At 40.7% G+C, this 15,882-nt stretch overlaps 5 protein-coding genes across 9 annotated transcripts; 1 reads left to right on the plus strand and 4 right to left on the minus strand.

The window, feature by feature from the left end:
* Positions 1-7: 7 nt before the first annotated feature.
* Positions 8-5,905, minus strand: ndc1 (NDC1 transmembrane nucleoporin). 2 transcript variants are annotated; one of them, XM_084707516.1, is made up of 18 exons: positions 5,754-5,905; positions 5,392-5,512; positions 5,174-5,275; positions 4,865-5,039; positions 4,661-4,787; positions 4,430-4,538; positions 4,284-4,335; positions 4,046-4,178; positions 3,801-3,893; positions 3,594-3,675; positions 3,336-3,500; positions 2,969-3,229; positions 2,516-2,628; positions 2,339-2,389; positions 1,552-1,615; positions 1,299-1,399; positions 738-898; positions 8-574 (listed from the first exon to the last, which is right to left on the minus strand). In XM_084707516.1, exons 1-18 carry the CDS (start codon positions 5,787-5,789, stop codon positions 511-513), a joined length of 2,010 nt encoding a protein of 669 aa, XP_084563642.1. In that variant the 5' UTR covers positions 5,790-5,905; the 3' UTR covers positions 8-510. The 2 variants fall into 2 exon arrangements, with proteins under 2 accessions (XP_084563642.1, XP_084563643.1); XM_084707517.1 differs by lacking the exon at positions 2,339-2,389.
* A 117-nt stretch (positions 5,906-6,022) lies between these two features.
* LOC146271729 (uncharacterized) lies at positions 6,023-7,561 on the minus strand. The gene has a single exon (XM_084707522.1). The coding sequence runs from the start codon at positions 7,135-7,137 to the stop codon at positions 6,364-6,366; it is 774 nt and encodes a 257-aa protein (XP_084563648.1). The 5' UTR covers positions 7,138-7,561; the 3' UTR covers positions 6,023-6,363.
* A 134-nt stretch (positions 7,562-7,695) lies between these two features.
* yipf1 (Yip1 domain family, member 1) lies at positions 7,696-11,919 on the minus strand. 3 transcript variants are annotated; one of them, XM_084707519.1, is made up of 10 exons: positions 11,811-11,919; positions 11,377-11,450; positions 11,082-11,236; positions 10,877-10,957; positions 10,630-10,717; positions 10,383-10,499; positions 10,125-10,291; positions 9,766-9,948; positions 9,059-9,155; positions 7,696-8,830 (listed from the first exon to the last, which is right to left on the minus strand). In XM_084707519.1, exons 2-9 carry the CDS (start codon positions 11,411-11,413, stop codon positions 9,078-9,080), a joined length of 906 nt encoding a protein of 301 aa, XP_084563645.1. In that variant the 5' UTR covers positions 11,414-11,450; positions 11,811-11,919; the 3' UTR covers positions 7,696-8,830; positions 9,059-9,077. The 3 variants fall into 3 exon arrangements, with proteins under 3 accessions (XP_084563645.1, XP_084563644.1, XP_084563646.1); XM_084707518.1 differs by having other exon boundaries at positions 7,696-9,155; XM_084707520.1 differs by having other exon boundaries at positions 7,696-9,155; positions 11,344-11,450; positions 11,811-11,842.
* Positions 11,920-12,143: 224 nt separating this feature from the next.
* lrrc42 (leucine rich repeat containing 42) lies at positions 12,144-14,325 on the plus strand. Of its 2 annotated transcripts, none has more exons than XM_084707532.1 (7): positions 12,144-12,761; positions 12,847-12,978; positions 13,057-13,178; positions 13,276-13,361; positions 13,456-13,569; positions 13,666-13,750; positions 13,885-14,325. In XM_084707532.1, exons 1-7 carry the CDS (start codon positions 12,361-12,363, stop codon positions 14,175-14,177), a joined length of 1,233 nt encoding a protein of 410 aa, XP_084563658.1. In that variant the 5' UTR covers positions 12,144-12,360; the 3' UTR covers positions 14,178-14,325. The 2 variants fall into 2 exon arrangements, with proteins under 2 accessions (XP_084563658.1, XP_084563660.1); XM_084707534.1 differs by having other exon boundaries at positions 13,060-13,178.
* On the minus strand, positions 13,588-15,122 carry LOC146271732 (low-density lipoprotein receptor class A domain-containing protein 1-like). The gene is made up of 4 exons (XM_084707606.1): positions 15,089-15,122; positions 14,867-15,004; positions 14,625-14,753; positions 13,588-14,517 (listed from the first exon to the last, which is right to left on the minus strand). The coding sequence occupies exons 1-4, from the start codon at positions 15,120-15,122 to the stop codon at positions 14,363-14,365; spliced, it is 456 nt and encodes a 151-aa protein (XP_084563732.1). The 3' UTR covers positions 13,588-14,362.
* Between the last annotated feature and the right edge of the window lie 760 nt (positions 15,123-15,882).

Consider the following 15,882-nt stretch of genomic DNA (forward strand, 5'->3'; position numbering starts at 1 on the left):
CCAAATGTATCTATTGAAAATATTTTATTCCTCTGGTTCACATTCCAAATTTGATTTCACTGAACAAAAGCATCTTACTCGACTCAGTCAAGTCAACTGTTGTACATGTATGACAGCAATTTATGCACTTTCAACATCCGCATAATATTTTATATTACAGCATATTAACATTGTCTTCATTAAACAAAAACAGAGACACATATGGTGTATACCTCCTTTGTAAAATGTTGACTATTTGCAGTTTTTTCTAGAGTGAAAAAATGCTACCCTATCTCTGCATTAGTTGAATACAAAAAGGACATGGGTTTAAGAATGTAGCCAAAAGCAACTGTACATGATTTTAAATACAAAGCCCTTATTTATTCATTGCTTTGACATAAGTATTAAATCAAAATCAACTTTTCACCAGTCTAACAAATAGAACAGTCATAAAATAGAGGGCCGGCACATTGCATAACCAACAACACAAACTTCATAGAAGTCCAAGGGGAACGGCATCCACAAAATACTTTATTCTTTGTACTCCAGGAAATGTTGCAGTCTCTTCCGATGCTCTGCAGACAGCTGTACAGCACTGAAGACAAAAACAAATTAAGAAGTTAAGTCCACAAAAATCATACCTGATCCACACTGCAGGTTACACTGATATACAAGCATCCAACATATAGAAACACTTGGGATTATATTCAAACAAGTCCAGGACAGCCATTTTGTCCATAGAAGAAAGGCAGCCTTACTTAAGGTGTTCCCTGAAAGTGGTGGTTATCCTGTAGATGGCAGTCTTGAGGGTGGCCCTGAGAGCAAAGCGCAAGGTTTTATAGCTGGAGTCTCCTATGCTGCAGGTGGACCTGGCTGCCTTACTGGATGCATGGGGCAGCTTAAAGTGCCTGTCCACCGCCTGGTGAGAAGTGAAACAACGTCTATAATACTGGCATAGAGCTCAAATTGACGTGAAGAACTTCAGATAGTCAGTCAGATAGTAAGTCAGTAAAGGCCATTGCACACAGTCCGAAATTTGTATCCGAAATGTTCGCACGTTAAAAAATAAATACGACCTCATGTTATGTCAATCGCACTTACATACTGCCTCCGAAACCTTCGTCCGTCAAAAATGAATTACGTTTTCGCATCCAAAGCCAGCATTTTGATAGGTTTCTTGGAAATTCAGAGCCACCGAATGTTGAGGCTGACGATTGCGGAAAAAACGCATTTTCGGACGCAATTTCGGACTCAATGTGCAATGGCCTTAAAACTTACAACACAAGCCTTCAGAGTTAGTAAACTCCCCAGCAGCTTACCTCTTGTAAGAGCAACATGCTACTCAGAATGCTGGGTAGGGAAGTCTGCACCACTCCAAATCTGTCCTCCGAGTACGAAGCTACCACCAGGTGAGACAGCCCTACAAGAAAAGGATGAGGGAAAGAAACAGAATAGCAGTTGTCACTCAATAACACTGGTTCATCTTTCCATCAAGCACATAATCCCACCATCATTGATGGACAACGTGGAAATGTCATCAGCATGCACTGAATAAACATGATATCAACAGACCTTCTAGTGCCCAAATGTGTGATTGGCTGTCAGCGAAGAGGGCTTGACTAGTGGCCTCTGGGAGCTGCAGGGGAGATAGAGGGTGCACAAACAAACCGGTCATCCCTCAACCTCATTTATCCATCCGGAGAAAGACTTTCATAGCAAGCCTAAGTTACTTCAAGGAGTTCAGCTTAAGTGTTTTAAAACTCAAATACTTAATTCAGGCAGGCGGTAATCTACCAATCAATGTTTATTTTGTACCAGCATTTCTCTTCAGCAGGCAATGAGTGTAATCAGATGCTCAGGAATCATTGGATACACATGAAACTGGTCATAAGTGACAGGGATGTAAACCATGCACTATATCTACAAGGGTGGCATGCACTACACACACAAAGACAATGTTAGGATGAGTCTAGTCCTACTGAGAGAACACTACCAAGTGTGTCACGCTGGTTTACTACAAGCACAAAGTGACTGGTGCAGCGTTACTGGAGCTTATTCATCCAACAAGCACGAGACCTCCATCGCAAACCATCCTAAGCAACACGTTTGGTCAATCTTAAAAGTTCGTGTTTTTTAAATTGTTGGGCTGAGATCTACGGTTAATAGCAGAGATGCCTTTGAGGAAGAATCACGACTTCATTAGTATCCACACCAGACCGACAAGTCAGCTATGAACTTGATGCTTTACTACATATGTAAACTAATCACCAAGGAGATTTTCTGTGAGTTATTAAAGTTAATTAAATGGGCATGCAGCGAGCCACTCCCGGTCGGACGATGCATGCACACACAATCTTACCTTGTTCAACAAATACATAATCAACCCACGTCTTGCCAAGAAATGTGTAACCTGAATGGGACAATCGAGTTTAAAACATGAAGCTTTATGTCTTGCTGAGTTCCCCCCACCCCCAAAGAGTGAATGTTAGAACAGTACTATCCATCATTTAGCTGGAGTTTAATAAGGGGACAGTACCTGGTCCTTCCTGTTCTGGAGGAACTGGGCCAGGAAGCTGGGCTTCTTCTCAGTCTGTGTGGGGCTGGGGGCTGGAGCCGGGGATGCAGGAGGACTGTCGTGTGTCTGGGAGTCTGGGTACAGTCATCCATCAAGATGAGCAAAACAAATATGACCCTAATACACAACCATCTAATATGGAATTAATACACTATGTAACAGGCTTCTGTTACCAGGTATTCATTAAAAGACTAATGTTTGTCTGCAGCTTCATACATGAGCAAAAAGCAGCTGGATACATGCTCACACCTGTAACTGCCAGGGTAGGCTTATTTGGGCCACCCCTGTTATAATCTTGGTCCAGAGCATGCTGCAGCATACTGCCATAACCACAAAGGCCATTGGCTACACTGCAGCTCCAGCCCAGGACCTCCACAGAGCATCAGTCATATCCAGGAAGCCCTGCAGACATACCTGTGGAGGCAGACCAGAGCTTGGGACACCTCCTCACGATGTGGGGGCTCTGGACCGTCCCAAACCAAGGGGATGAAGGCACCCTGGAGGCTGCCAGGTGCCGCAGTGCAGGGGAGGAGAAGGGGCTGTCCAGGTCAGGGGTGAACGGGGCGGTAAGAGGTCCCCGCAGACCCCCCATGGAGGAACCCAGGAAGACAGAGCCGGGGGTTCGGATGAGAGCGTTGGGACGAGGGGTCTTCAAATCTTCTGTACCCGACGTCACTATTTATTTGTTTATTGAAAGAATAGCCATGTATAGTAAGTTCATTGTTCCATCATTCAGCCGGGGCTCTCATACATCAGTTGTCATGTCTGTATTGGCCTGTACCGGAGCTTTCTGACGAGGTGGACTTGGTGGAGCTGCCACTTGACTGCGTCTTGGCCCTGCCGTTGGTGGCTACAGTCTCATGATGGGCCACCAGCCTCTGGGTTAGGTCAGCCAGCAGAGAGAGACACTCTTTACTGAGGGCATTCCAGTTATGAGGATGGCCACCTAGGACAGTCACACAACCATAGCAGTCAAATGAGGGGGGGGGGGGGGTTATTAGCAATCCATCTGGATTTTGAGCAAGGTAAGTGGACAGACCTGGCTGGCTGAGACTGAAGACCTCTGAGCGTCGTGACGGTGAGTGTTGGGACAAAAGTGCCAGGTCCTGCAGAGCTAAAAACTGGAAAAGACAACAGACATTCAAAACAGAAACTGACAGCAAACAAACACATCATTCACAGACTAAGATCATAGTAACATCAATGGAACTTAATTTGGCACTGAACAAAGTCAAATTGTGGTTACCTTTAATATCATCGGTTGCTTGCCGATGATGACTTTAGGTAGGCACTGATTGACCTCCTCAGCGAAGGTTGACTGTACTGGAAAGCTGTACACCTGTAAGTCAATTCAGACACTTAAAACCAAAAGCATATTGTTGCTTTACGGTTGCATTTACCGATGGAAAGTAAAGATGCAGGGAACAAAGTAACACCAGAACAAAAAGCACGTCTGGAAATATGAAACGGGCGGAGAGACTAGTAGGTCACCTCTGTGATGAAGATCCTGAAGAGCAGCACTGTGATGTACCAGGTGAAGAGGAGGAAGGTGGCGCTGGTCCACAGGTGGTACAGCAGAGAGAGGTCCAGGAGACCAGCCACTGTATCCAGAGAGTGGACTGAGCTGGGAGCAGACACACAATAATGCGCAGCAGATTCAAAATAAAATAAATACAGATTTTGTTTATGTCATTGTAATCTGGCGTGTAATAACATACACTCAACTGACCTGTTTATTTGAAGATCAAGTGTTTTACAGATCCATGCTTTTGGGGCATATCCTGTCATATAGTGACAAGAACACAACTTAACCATTGATTCAATTATCCACACAAAAAAACTCAATATTCCCAGAGAGAAGCAAAGAACACTTACCCAAAAAGAAATAGAGGGCAATGAAGTTCCGGACTGAGTAAAGGGCCTGAGTGGCACTGCACTTTATTATTGAAGGTAGTGTTCCCTTGAAGCAGAGATATTTGTATTGCTGGAAAATATAAATAAAACATCATTAAAAAAAATTCATGGGCAGTGCAGTTCAAACTAAATGATTAAATCAATTGCTGTTATGCAACCATGTATATGACACAGTTGACAGAGGGGGATTACCTGAACGGTGTGGAAAGATACATAGTTCATGTTATGGACCACACCCACAAGGCTATGACTGTATCCAATGAAGGTGCCAGCAAGAAGCAGGAAGAGGTGGTACTCATTCAAGCACATCTGAGAGGAACTACCAAAAGCAGAGGGTCCAAATCATAGAAATGTTGATTTAGACTAAACAGATTTCCATTGATTTTGATGACTTACCCTTCTCCCTGTGTGCAAGGGTATCCCAATGTACGATATCTTCCCCCAATGGTGACAGCACAGCACCAAGACACTATTATTCCCAATATACAGTGGACCAGGGAGTGTACAAACTGCCGAGGATGGAGCAGCTGGCCCAACAAGGCAATCTTGGAGCAGGCAATAGATGGGACAACTGGTAGAGAGTAAAAGTGCACAAGTTCTAATACCATGTCAATGTAAAAAGTTAAGCCTCATAGCAGGGCCTCTCAAATCAACTCGTGTTTTGCATTTTTGCCAGATTTACAGTTTGTCTACGCTCTCACTCACCTGTGTAATATTCCAGATTGAAGAAGCCAACAACCAGGATCACACCACACAGCAAAATAAAAGAGAAGATAGCGCTTGCACTAGTCAATAGGTCCAGGCAATCTGGAGATAAAAAATGAATAATTAAAAGTTTGTAATTAGAATGCACTGTGAGAATTGTGTAAACTATGCATGTCTATCAGTTCGGTATGCGTGAGTGACTTGTTCTCGTTACTTACCTGATATCCACTGAATAGGGTGGAGTAGGCTGAATCTACTCAGAACCACAAATACAGTTGTGGTTGGTGGCAGCAGCACCACAGCCCAGGCTACACTGGCCGCTGCTCTCCAATATATAACCTGCAACCATACACTTTTAATACTTAATCAGCACATGTGATCGTCAATTAGGTTTTTCAAACTGTATGGCTAGCTAGAAGTAAAAAGTCGAATTCAAATTAGCCACCGCCAAAGTTGGCTAGCTGGTGCTAATTACGGTCAGCTGGTAGCTCAACATTTTCAGCTTAGCAGTTTGCTAAATACCTCGTTAGCATGCAATACCACTTCATATGTGGTTTCATTTACGATCAGTTGAACTTACCTTACGCACAAACCAGCTTTGGTCAACAGAAAACATGGTGTTAGGATAAAGGCGAACCTAAACAAATGCCATTCTCCTGCTCGCAGGACACTTTCCCATATCGCGCGCCACATGCTCTCAAGGACCCCGCCAGGCCCCCATTTTAGGTTCGGCCCTCATATTGCCTGCATTCTAGTGAAACTTCTTGGAAACCTGTTCCTAAAAGTCAGTCACAGTTGGTACACGACTAGACGAAAGGTTTATGTAATTTCCATAAAAAGGGATATGTTCTTGTATATGTTAATTCAACAAATTTGTTATTTGTATAAAAAAAATCCACGAAACAATTAACTATTTATTTAGCTGATCATGCTAATAAAAAACAGGGTCCTACACTGAAACACAAAAAATACATTTACAAAACGGTAATCTGCAGTTTTAGCGGACTGACATTTCTATGGCATAAATCAATATTCAGTAAACTTCGTTGTTCGTTCGTCAGTCATTTTACTTATCCCTATTGGTCGTGTTTTATAACAAATTAGATTAAATAGGCTATAGGCTACTATCGATTACTGTAACCTGTTAATCATGTAAAAATCTGGTCTCTGTAAATCCATACATTTTTGATTCATTTAGTGTCATCATGAACAAATGCAGTCTTGTCCCGATGATGATTTCCACTTCCAAAGCCATTTCCAAATGTTGTTAACCCAGATCTTTTTTCTATCTTTTCTAAACTTGATTTTTTCTCTGTATCCCGGCGGGATGGTTTGGTTTCAAATGCGTTGATTGGAAGCTTCTGAGCAGGGTTGATTGACATCTCTGTCTGGATTGATTTATGGGCTATTGGTTTCTGTCCGGGTCTTTGAGCAATTGCGGGTAGAGTGAGCTGCTCTCTCTGAGACTTTTTATCCTCCCACAATTTCAGTAAACGTCGCTGGTTGTTTGTCATGTCCTTTAGATTTTGCTGCAATGATTGCACCTGATCTTCCAACAGAGTTTTGGAGGTAACAGTGTTTGCCAACTCCGATGTTAAATCATCAATAGTCAAACTCAATTTTCCTGTTTTTTCAACCAGGGAACTGCACTGACGTTCCTTCTCATGCAAATCGTTAATTATGTCCTTTGTGGATTTCCCGTTGAATTTGGGACTGGCCTCAAGTCCTATCTCCTGCCGTAGAGTCTTGACCATTTTCCGCAGCTCTTTATTATCCACTGTTAAGGTCTTCAGTTTCTGTTTAAGTGCTTCTGTTGAACGCATTCTGGATTCATATTGTCTCAGTTTTTCCCGAAGAGCATTCTCTCTGAGGATTGCATCGTCTCTTTCTTTTCGGCATTTTTCCAAATGTTTCAAAGTCTCGAATTTGGACACTTTCTCACCTTTCCCATTTGAAGTAGCCATCCTTATTTTACCGGTTCTAAGATTCACACTTAAAACATGGTTTAAGATATTCTTATACCTTCATCCACATCCGAACCTCGCATGGATCCTTTATTATATGCTGTAAATCACAGGAGTTAACAAGTATTACTATCCATAGTTATATCCACCTCTATAGAGGGAAACAGCTACCTGCATGGCTAAACTGAAGCAGTTGACATTCCTCTCTGAGGGTTATCAGTAGGAGCCAGCTTCAGTGTAACTCAAAGCTGAGGCTAGAATGACCATTAATTAGGGCACACCACCCCTTTGACACAAGTTTCAAGTGACACAATTTTTCTATTTTTTTAATTAGGCCAAATACTCGGAATCCCTGATAATGCTGGAAAAATCACTGAAGCACACATTCCTGCTAACTGGGATTTTTAATACATTATAGGCCTACATCTCAAAATATGTTGTATTCTTGGTGGGGAGATAAGGATCGTAAATAATACCTGTGTTGTACCTGTCGTGGAGGTATCGTGGATGTGTAACAATGATATGGCAGATTTTATCAATGACCACAGACAAAACAACTTTTCAGAAAAGGTTGCCAGATATATTGAAAACATCAACATATAGAAGTTCTTTAAAAAAGTAGGTGCTGACCTTTAGACTTTGCAATTACATTAGTCCCTATTAGTTACAATCTCTCCTTTAAATAATTCAGCTGTCAAATTGTATAAATGTACCGATTTATATCAACATAACTGACAACGGGTATAAAAATCCACTTTTCCCGAATTTCCATCACATTACTAATGCAACTATTTTACTCACAATTACCCTTATTAATTAACCTCGAAAACCCCAATTATATTATTTTAGTTACCAATCTTTCTACACCAGATTTATATTCCCATGCAATTTGGTCCTACAAAGAATAATGTTCCCGCCGTTAAATAGGAAACATGAAAGTATGAATTGACAAATTCCCACGTGTATCAATCATAGCATTACGTTTGAATGATAATAAAAAGCCCACCCAATAAAGACATAATTCTAGTTTGAAACTGAACTTTGGCATGACATTGAAAATACCTACATACTGAACAGGATAAGAAAAGCAGTTATATGTATATAAACTGTATTAATATAATACCCAATAAATCATACACTAAGCATTAGTTTCATTGTTGCTATATGCACATAACCAAGATTCAATAGACTTGACCCCATAACAATGTAAATAAAAAAAGGTCTCATTCTTCATTACACAGTGTTTTATCTATATCACATTCAAATAAATATTTAACATTAAAATATTTAGATGACGACTGTCTGAATTTGAAACCATTGCACCCTTTTCTTTCATAAAAAAAAAGTTAAGGACAATTTTGAGTGAGGAACATAAGGGTAAATTTTGCAGTGGCCTTTTACCCTTCTGTTCCTCAGTCAATTGTCCTTAACTTTTATTATTATTAAAGAAAAAGGTGCAGTGGTATCATTTTTTTTTCCAGAGCTGTACATCTTAAGGCAGTTTAAAACCCATCTCTTTCGAAATAACATTTTCTACCAGTGTTTATTTTCAGAGGTCACGCCAACTGGACCATGTCTGTACACTTGTTTCTTGAGGACTTAAATAGAGGGACCAAGTGTAGGTGAAATCCAGATGACCCATGACTTCATTGCCACAGCAATCGGATTCTCTCTAATAAGGCAACAGGAGAACCTGCAATTGAAAAAGAATCACACTTGCTTTGGGAAGGAGAAATCATGTAGCCCAGAGGAAGCCTGTATCAGATGTTGAACAGGTCATCGTGAAAATACATTATACTAGAAACAGCAAAGGACTTTAAGTCGAATGTCTATATTGATTTATATAAAATGTAGATAGTGACTGATGGTGTCAAGATTATGTGTAAATGTATTTTTAAAAAACACATCTGTTCACAAAAACCTTTAGACAGCACACAGATTTAGTGTGCTAGTGTGACCAGTAAAGTCTTGGAGACATCAGCAGGGCCTTCAGCTTCTGGTGTGCTAAAGAAGTAAGCCTAGAACAAAAATGTTGGTCAATAAAAATCAATCATTTGGACAGCAAATCATTTCCAGAAGTTTCAATCACCTTTTCTTCTACCTCCACATCCCTGACCACAACAGTATGTAGACTAATCACCTATGTATCTGTAAGCAGACATCCAATACCCTGATAGCTGGCTGCCACCACACATGGGAGTGTACCAAATAGCTTCCTTCCATGCCAGTAGACAGCCAGGATCATTGTTTCCGTTGAGCAGCCAGGCTGCCGAAGGTAAACTACTAACTTGACACCCCTGGGTATAATCCTTTCACACGCATAGGAGGATCACTCCAAAAATGGCAGTGTAGTGTAGCGTCTAAGATTAAACACGGCTAGCTGGGTCAATGCCGTTGCCCACTAACTGAGGTAATTTGGCCCGGAACAAAATTAGAACATTGCATTATCATGTCATTACTTATGTCAATGAGAGCAGCCAGGTGAAGAAAATTAGGTCAATCAAGATGGGGGTTGTCAAATCAGGATACGGGTATGGTTTGGTATGGATTTCCTCAAAGCCATTACACTGTATTATTTGGTGGACCAATTAGTTTAATCTCTGAATGCAACACTGAAAGTAACATTACCTTACAACCAACTGCCAGCAGTGTATGCAGAGCCACAATGGCTGACATGATCGCTATGGCAACCCTGGGGTGGTCATCCCTGACTGCAGGCCAAAATGTCAAAGCCAGAACAGAGCCAGAGAGACACAGGGCCACCACAATAGAACACCATCTCACCCCATCATATGGTATGATCCACAGCACCTGACATCAGCAAAATAGGACAAAACAGTTCATGAACTCCCGCTACTCTATTGTATAAAAAATGTATACCTCATTTGTAATCCTGATACAAAACATCACAAGCATGAAAACCCAGTAAACCTAAATTAACTGAAATTGTTGCAGTATTTTCAACAGGAGCTATTTCAAGCACTTACCACTGCAGGTATGTAAATGGAAAGAGAATATCCATACACACAGACAATCTCCAGAAAGGAGTAGGACACCAAGTTCAAGACTTTAGTGTTTCGCCACATCAGGAGACCCCAGAGAGCAAGAGGTACCAACCAAGCATAACTATATATAGCTGTCGCAGCTATGGTCACTGGAAAATCAAACACATTTCTGTTATCAAGCACATTTGTGTGACACATTTGCACCCTAATGAAAAAAAACAAATAAAACACAATACTTACCTTTCCGAAACTCTGGGACATATTTATACTTTGGTTGACCCAAATGGACCAGGAAATTTGAGATATTTCCACTTATAGCAATGGCAAATACAAGAGTCGCACAAATCCAGAATGGCCCTAAAAGCACACACAAACATTTAAATAATTATAAATAGAACAAAGTCAATACTTGTACATACAGTTCAGGCATTCATGACTGCATGTCTTAAAATGGGTCAAGATTTTAAACAATAAAATTGCTACTAACCATAGAGATCAGGGTTGTTGCGGATGTAGAGGCGAACAAAGTTTTTTCCAGGCCATGGCAGTAAGGAACCAATGATTCTATCCTTCACCTAGAAGAACATATATGTGTTATTACAAGGAACTAAGGATGGACTATGAACAACTGCATGCACTTAACTCAAATGTATTAAGATTATATAAATCCACGTTGACCCTATTGCATTGTCCTAAAAGAAAAAAACATTTGTGTGGTAGGCCAAGATTACTACCTGATGAGTTTCAACATCAAAAAATGTTTGGTAGTAATCAAATGTCCAGAAAGGAGCACTTTTCTTTTGACCAGACAGTAGCTGAGGAGACAAACATTCAAAGTGAACAAAGTTATTGCTGTGTGACATTTTCAAATCATGTGTACCAATGTTATGAAGATCTTTGACATAGGATGATTTAACTACATTCTACAACCAGCCTCACTTCAGTCTTGTCATCATTGGCCACTGAGTCTTCATCATTCTCAAAAGGCATGCCAGCATGCCTTTTATGCTGCTGAGATTTGTGACCAGCATCATCAATGCTGATTGTTGTTGCATCCCTATTACCTCCCAGCAGGTTTTCAGCATCATCAAACTCTAATTGATTGGATATAAGCAGGAAGAACAAACTCAATATATACCAAAGATCAAATGTAACTCATGGTCAAATGCCACTTTCAAATCACTCATCCAAAGTAACCAACCAGGTCAATCAAAGTAGCACAGTGTCCACTCGCCTTGAAATTGCAAGTGAAAATCACTAGTCGTGGCCATTCTGGAGGCTAGGGTGATCAGACTTCCAGAGTAGCACCTGTATATGGATACAGTACATCATGTTATCAAGTTTCACAACGTAAGGTTAGGCCTGATTTATAAGCTATAATGTTCTTTGGCTTAGTTTAGAGCATATGATATGAAATAGCTAGTAGTACAATACGATTAGATGGTGACTTTTTGTTGCTGAGAAATATAGGTTAGAGCTAACAAAACACCAGCTACAAACACAGTAGACTATAGGAAAGCAAAGAAAAATGCAGGCTTTTCAGTACAGTTTGTAGCTACGTAAACTAAGAATCGTCCTTTGCACCATAATTTTGGACAACAATCTACAATTTTTAAAGTGGTGACATTTTTACAACCCGCTAGTTAATAAATCATTTTACCAACTTACTCGTTAAATTTGACAAACGTTTGATTTCTTCCACGAACACAACCTCAAGTTGGCAAGTCCAAATATGTAAACAAAAATGCAAACTGTTCTCTTCCTGTTCCTGTTCCGGCTAATTTTATTTTCAAAATGAAAGTCTACATTATAATCAGGAAAACAACCTCTCGCGGATATATTTAAGAAACATATAATTGTAAAATTTTGTGGTAACCGATTCCTGTTATTTGAATAAAGATCTATATAAAAGACGCTTGTTAGAAGGAGACATCTTAACAAACCATAAGAAACCTTTATTTTGATAAGTAGCTAAGCGAAGCTCTTCCTTTACAGAAAAAAAATTTATACTGATTGAGTATGCAAGAATGATGCGTCGACTGTATTGTAGTGGGCTGTATGAAACTTTCCCAAAGACCTAACGTAGCTACATAGCTAACTACCCCTGATAGAAATATACCTTAAGCAATACGACAAATTGTGAGTCAACGGGTCCGGTTAGTTTTCCAGTTTGGGTCTATCGTCAGGTTTATATTGTCTGGGTACGATATTTGAGATTATGGTTGATTTAGATTCTGCTACTGTCTACGTTCGCGAGAGAGGCCAACTTCGTCGCATCAACGGCATAGTCCTCGCTGAGACTAAACAAGAATCATCATGCAATAGACCGACAAATCCTCTTAGAATGAAAAAAGAACACTTCGTTTTCACGTATAACAAAGAGGGCAGTTTGAGATACACGGCCAAAACCCTATATGACCTCTCTTTGCTGTTTATAGCGGACAATATCCATCATGTTGACAGCCTTGTTGGGTTCCCCGAACAAGTTGGGGACAGACTTTTTGTTGCCGCCGAAGAGAAGCAAGTATTCTCAGATCCAGTGACTGCGCCCCGGGCTCTGCAAGTCTTCAGCGACGCTTATGGAGAAATTGTCCTAAGCTCCCTTTGTCTTCGAAACAGGTGCTGTATCGCAATCTTTCCTTTTATCATTACACCACCCAGCTTTCAATTGACAATAACCTAGTTTTTTATTGAATTCCACCAGGTTCCCTTTACTTTCAGAAAAGCTGGAGGAAATAAAAAAGTTCAGTAGTTTAAAAAGTCTAGATCTTTTTGGCTGCAGGCTAGGAGACAACCACGACATTTTCCAACATCTCACGTCTGACTTACTGTCCAGGTAAGAGTAGAGGCGGGGCACAATGTCGAGTTGTTATGGTTAAAAGTATAATCTAAAAGGCCTGTTCTTTTTTTCCAGAAGTCTTGCTAATCTCTTCCTTGGGGGTAACAGTCTCTCAGATGAGGGCCTTCAGAGACTGACTGCACCTATCAGAATGATGAAGAGGGGACTGAACAACCTGCAGCTACTGGGTTTGTCCTGTGAGTGACTGTCCTCTTCAATCTTGGTTCTGACCATCCGTAATGTGTACAGGCAAATCAGTGTTAAGTGACTTTGTGTCGTTTCTCTTTTCCCCAGACAACCCTGTCTCAGAAAGGGCCATAGGATATCTTGCATGCCTTCCAAAGCTTCAAGGGCTTGATTTATCAGGAACAAATGTGAAGGTGAGTTTTTTTTGCAGGGCGTCACCCTATAATGAGTAATAATCTATAATTCGGTCGTAATTTGAATTTACAATGATATTTAATACTTTTCCAGCTCAGCACATCAGTCAAGAAAAAGCTGTGGGAGACAACTGGGTTGATTCTGTCTGAGAAACCACTGCAAGTATTTGACCATGTGTGTTGTAAAACTGAAGGGTGGGCAGAACAGGCAAGTCTACAAGTGTATTTAATGTACATTCACAATGTTCCATTTTAATCAGTGTACTTTGTACAACAATGTTTCAAATCATTTTAAATTTGACAGGTAATAAACCAGTGGGAAACCAGTGCAACACAGCTGCCAAAACAGAAAAGGGCACAGGATTCAAGTACTGCAGCCTCTCGCTTTTGTACGTTAAATAACTGTTTAACCGTTGTCATATTAGTATTTTAAAGGTGGTCCAGTCTCTATCGAAGTGACCATATTTGCTGTGACCAAATTTGCAGTTTGACCCCAATTTCCATCTAAATTTGTGCTGTCCAGTTGGTAGGGAAAAGTTCATCCGAGGAGTACTGACTGCATCACCTTTGGTGTGGAACAAGGAGCACGAGGACACAACGGAGAGGCTTCATTTTCATAAAGCAACACACGCCCACACGCATGGGGCTGAACTTCCAGGAAACATAAATAGCCACACAAAGCCATTGTCGCAGAAGACTAAGAAAAGGCAGCATAAACCGGAGCTTGGGGAGAGTGGCCCCTGCTGCCCCTCGGCAAAACGTTTCTCCCCTTCAGCACTCTCTGAGGAGGACTTGAAGCTGTTGAACAGCTACTAATGCATACATCAGCTTTTCAACAGCCTTACATACTCACATATTTTACACAAACTTGTGTAATAGCATTTCCAACCCACGGTGCTTAGGGTTTGACCACATTTTTGGGTAATATGCCCTTTTAGAAATAAAATTATTCAATGAAAATGAATCTTGAATTTGTCTTGAATAAACCAGGTGCATAGTGGCTAGCTGGGTTTAGGGCAGATGTACTCATCAGACCAATCAAAGCAGTTCTGCTGGCCATTTTGGCATAAACTACGAGGAATGCAATTGCAGTACTGGAATTCCACTGGGGTACAGAACCACCATCCTACCCTACAAGTGGGTGGACATCCAGCATCTATAGGAGAGGATGGACCAGTAAGTATAACACATTTCATTTTATAGGATTTATGTAAACTATAATGGTGGTCATTATTAATATATTAGAGGTAAAAGTAAACTCACAGACTCCAATCTCATCGGAGCAGTCCCCACAGTCATTGATGTGATTACATTTTTTGTCAATGAAGATCCAAAACTGAGGGTTTCCACATCGAAACACTAGACCTGCTGGAAGGCTGTCAGGTAGATCACCTGAAAAGCATTCATCATCAGAGAGCTTACTTGCCAGGTTGTTATTCAGAAGTTGAAGGTAGCTCGTGGTTTTTGAGGAGAAACAGACATAAATTGTGAAAAGGGTAATTTACTGCACATGTCTTTGTCCTCGTCGGCACCGCTCTGACAGTTCACAGCCCCGTCACACAGATCAGAGGGTGGGATGCAAGTCACTCGGTCATCACACAAGAACCCTGTCCTGTTGTCTGCTGTCCTGCAGGCACGATTCACTGCAGGGCATTCAACTAATCATTTAACTTAATCAAAAGTGAACACCAATTCTAACACTTACAATTAAACTTGTGCTAACAAACTAAGCTTGTGTTTTGCTCCATATCTCAACCCCATATCTTACCAGGAGGACGTTTTGGAACACCAAAGATTAAAGTGAGAATGACACCAACCACTGCCAGGGAAAGAACCAGTAGTACAACAGAGGAGATACAGATAGCTCTTCTGCTACAACACTGGCAACCATCACAATCTCCACAGCAATCTACAGAGCAGGGGGAGAACATTCAACTACATAACACTTTTAAAAGCAACTTAAAGTTCTGCTAATTAAGCAATGGGTATTTTTAATGTTTGATTAAACCTGTCACTAGGGCCCAATAACATAATTATTCACAAAAATGTAGAGGTAAGGAGATTGTCTACATTTGACAGTGTTGTAATCAGCAAGTGTCCTCACCCTCCTCTGCTGATTCGAAGGAATCGTCAACAAAAGCTCTCTGCTTTAAAAAGAAGGGAATTAAACACTATTTTGCTAATACAGCAAAGGAGCAACAGGTAATATGCATTCAATTTGATTCCTGGAAAATTATCTTAGTTTAGCTATATGCTGCTTTTAGAGAAAACACATTTTTTTACTCAAATTACCTGTGGATGGGTCCTGTTTGATTTCATAATTTCTTAATGTCTTTAAATAAGCATTTATTCTGTCTTTGAAATATGTTTTACTTCTCTTTGGCTAAACTCATCAGCTCCTATGTTTACATGATTGGGAGGCTCAGTGATAGTTACTTGGTAACCATTTACAAACAGTATCCCCTTTGCCAGCTTAGACATGCCCATAAAGACCATTGTACACATCTTACAAGTAAGTTTG

This window comes from Hypomesus nipponensis, chromosome 10, assembly GCF_054491055.1.
Source record: "Hypomesus nipponensis isolate SF chromosome 10, ASM5449105v1, whole genome shotgun sequence".
NCBI classification, from domain to species: Eukaryota; Metazoa; Chordata; class Actinopteri; order Osmeriformes; family Osmeridae; genus Hypomesus; species Hypomesus nipponensis.

What these genes read in the sequence shown, in the direction of transcription:
- LOC146271729 (XM_084707522.1), bottom strand. Translation starts at nt 7,137, where the DNA reads ATGGCTACTTCAAATGGGAAAGGTGAGAAAGTGTCCAAATTCGAGACT.
- ndc1 (XM_084707516.1), bottom strand. Translation starts at nt 5,789, where the DNA reads ATGTTTTCTGTTGACCAAAGCTGGTTTGTGCGTAAG. An exon ending in CCTTGCACACAGGGAGAAGG is followed by an intron (nt 4,788 to 4,864) that starts GTAAGTCATCAA and finishes TGCTTTTGGTAG; the next exon opens with TTCCTCTCAGATGTGCTTGA. An exon ending in ACTTTCAGGGAACACCTTAA is followed by an intron (nt 575 to 737) that starts GTAAGGCTGCCT and finishes TTTTGTCTTCAG; the next exon opens with TGCTGTACAGCTGTCTGCAG.
- LOC146271732 (XM_084707606.1), bottom strand. Translation starts at nt 15,122, where the DNA reads ATGGGGTTGAGATATGGAGCAAAACACAAGCTTA. An exon ending in TGGAGCAAAACACAAGCTTA is followed by an intron (nt 15,005 to 15,088) that starts GTTTGTTAGCAC and finishes AATGCCCTGCAG; the next exon opens with TGAATCGTGCCTGCAGGACA. An exon ending in CTCCGATGAGATTGGAGTCT is followed by an intron (nt 14,518 to 14,624) that starts GTGAGTTTACTT and finishes CCTCTCCTATAG; the next exon opens with ATGCTGGATGTCCACCCACT.
- yipf1 (XM_084707519.1), bottom strand. Translation starts at nt 11,413, where the DNA reads ATGGCCACGACTAGTGATTTTCACTTGCAATTTCAAG. An exon ending in TTTTCACTTGCAATTTCAAG is followed by an intron (nt 11,237 to 11,376) that starts GCGAGTGGACAC and finishes CCAATCAATTAG; the next exon opens with AGTTTGATGATGCTGAAAAC. An exon ending in TTGATGTTGAAACTCATCAG is followed by an intron (nt 10,718 to 10,876) that starts GTAGTAATCTTG and finishes ATGTTCTTCTAG; the next exon opens with GTGAAGGATAGAATCATTGG.
- lrrc42 (XM_084707532.1), top strand. Translation starts at nt 12,361, where the DNA reads ATGGTTGATTTAGATTCTGCTACTGTCTACGTTCGCGAGAGAGGCCAA. An exon ending in ACGTCTGACTTACTGTCCAG is followed by an intron (nt 12,979 to 13,056) that starts GTAAGAGTAGAG and finishes CTTTTTTTCCAG; the next exon opens with AAGTCTTGCTAATCTCTTCC. An exon ending in GCAGCTACTGGGTTTGTCCT is followed by an intron (nt 13,179 to 13,275) that starts GTGAGTGACTGT and finishes TCTTTTCCCCAG; the next exon opens with ACAACCCTGTCTCAGAAAGG.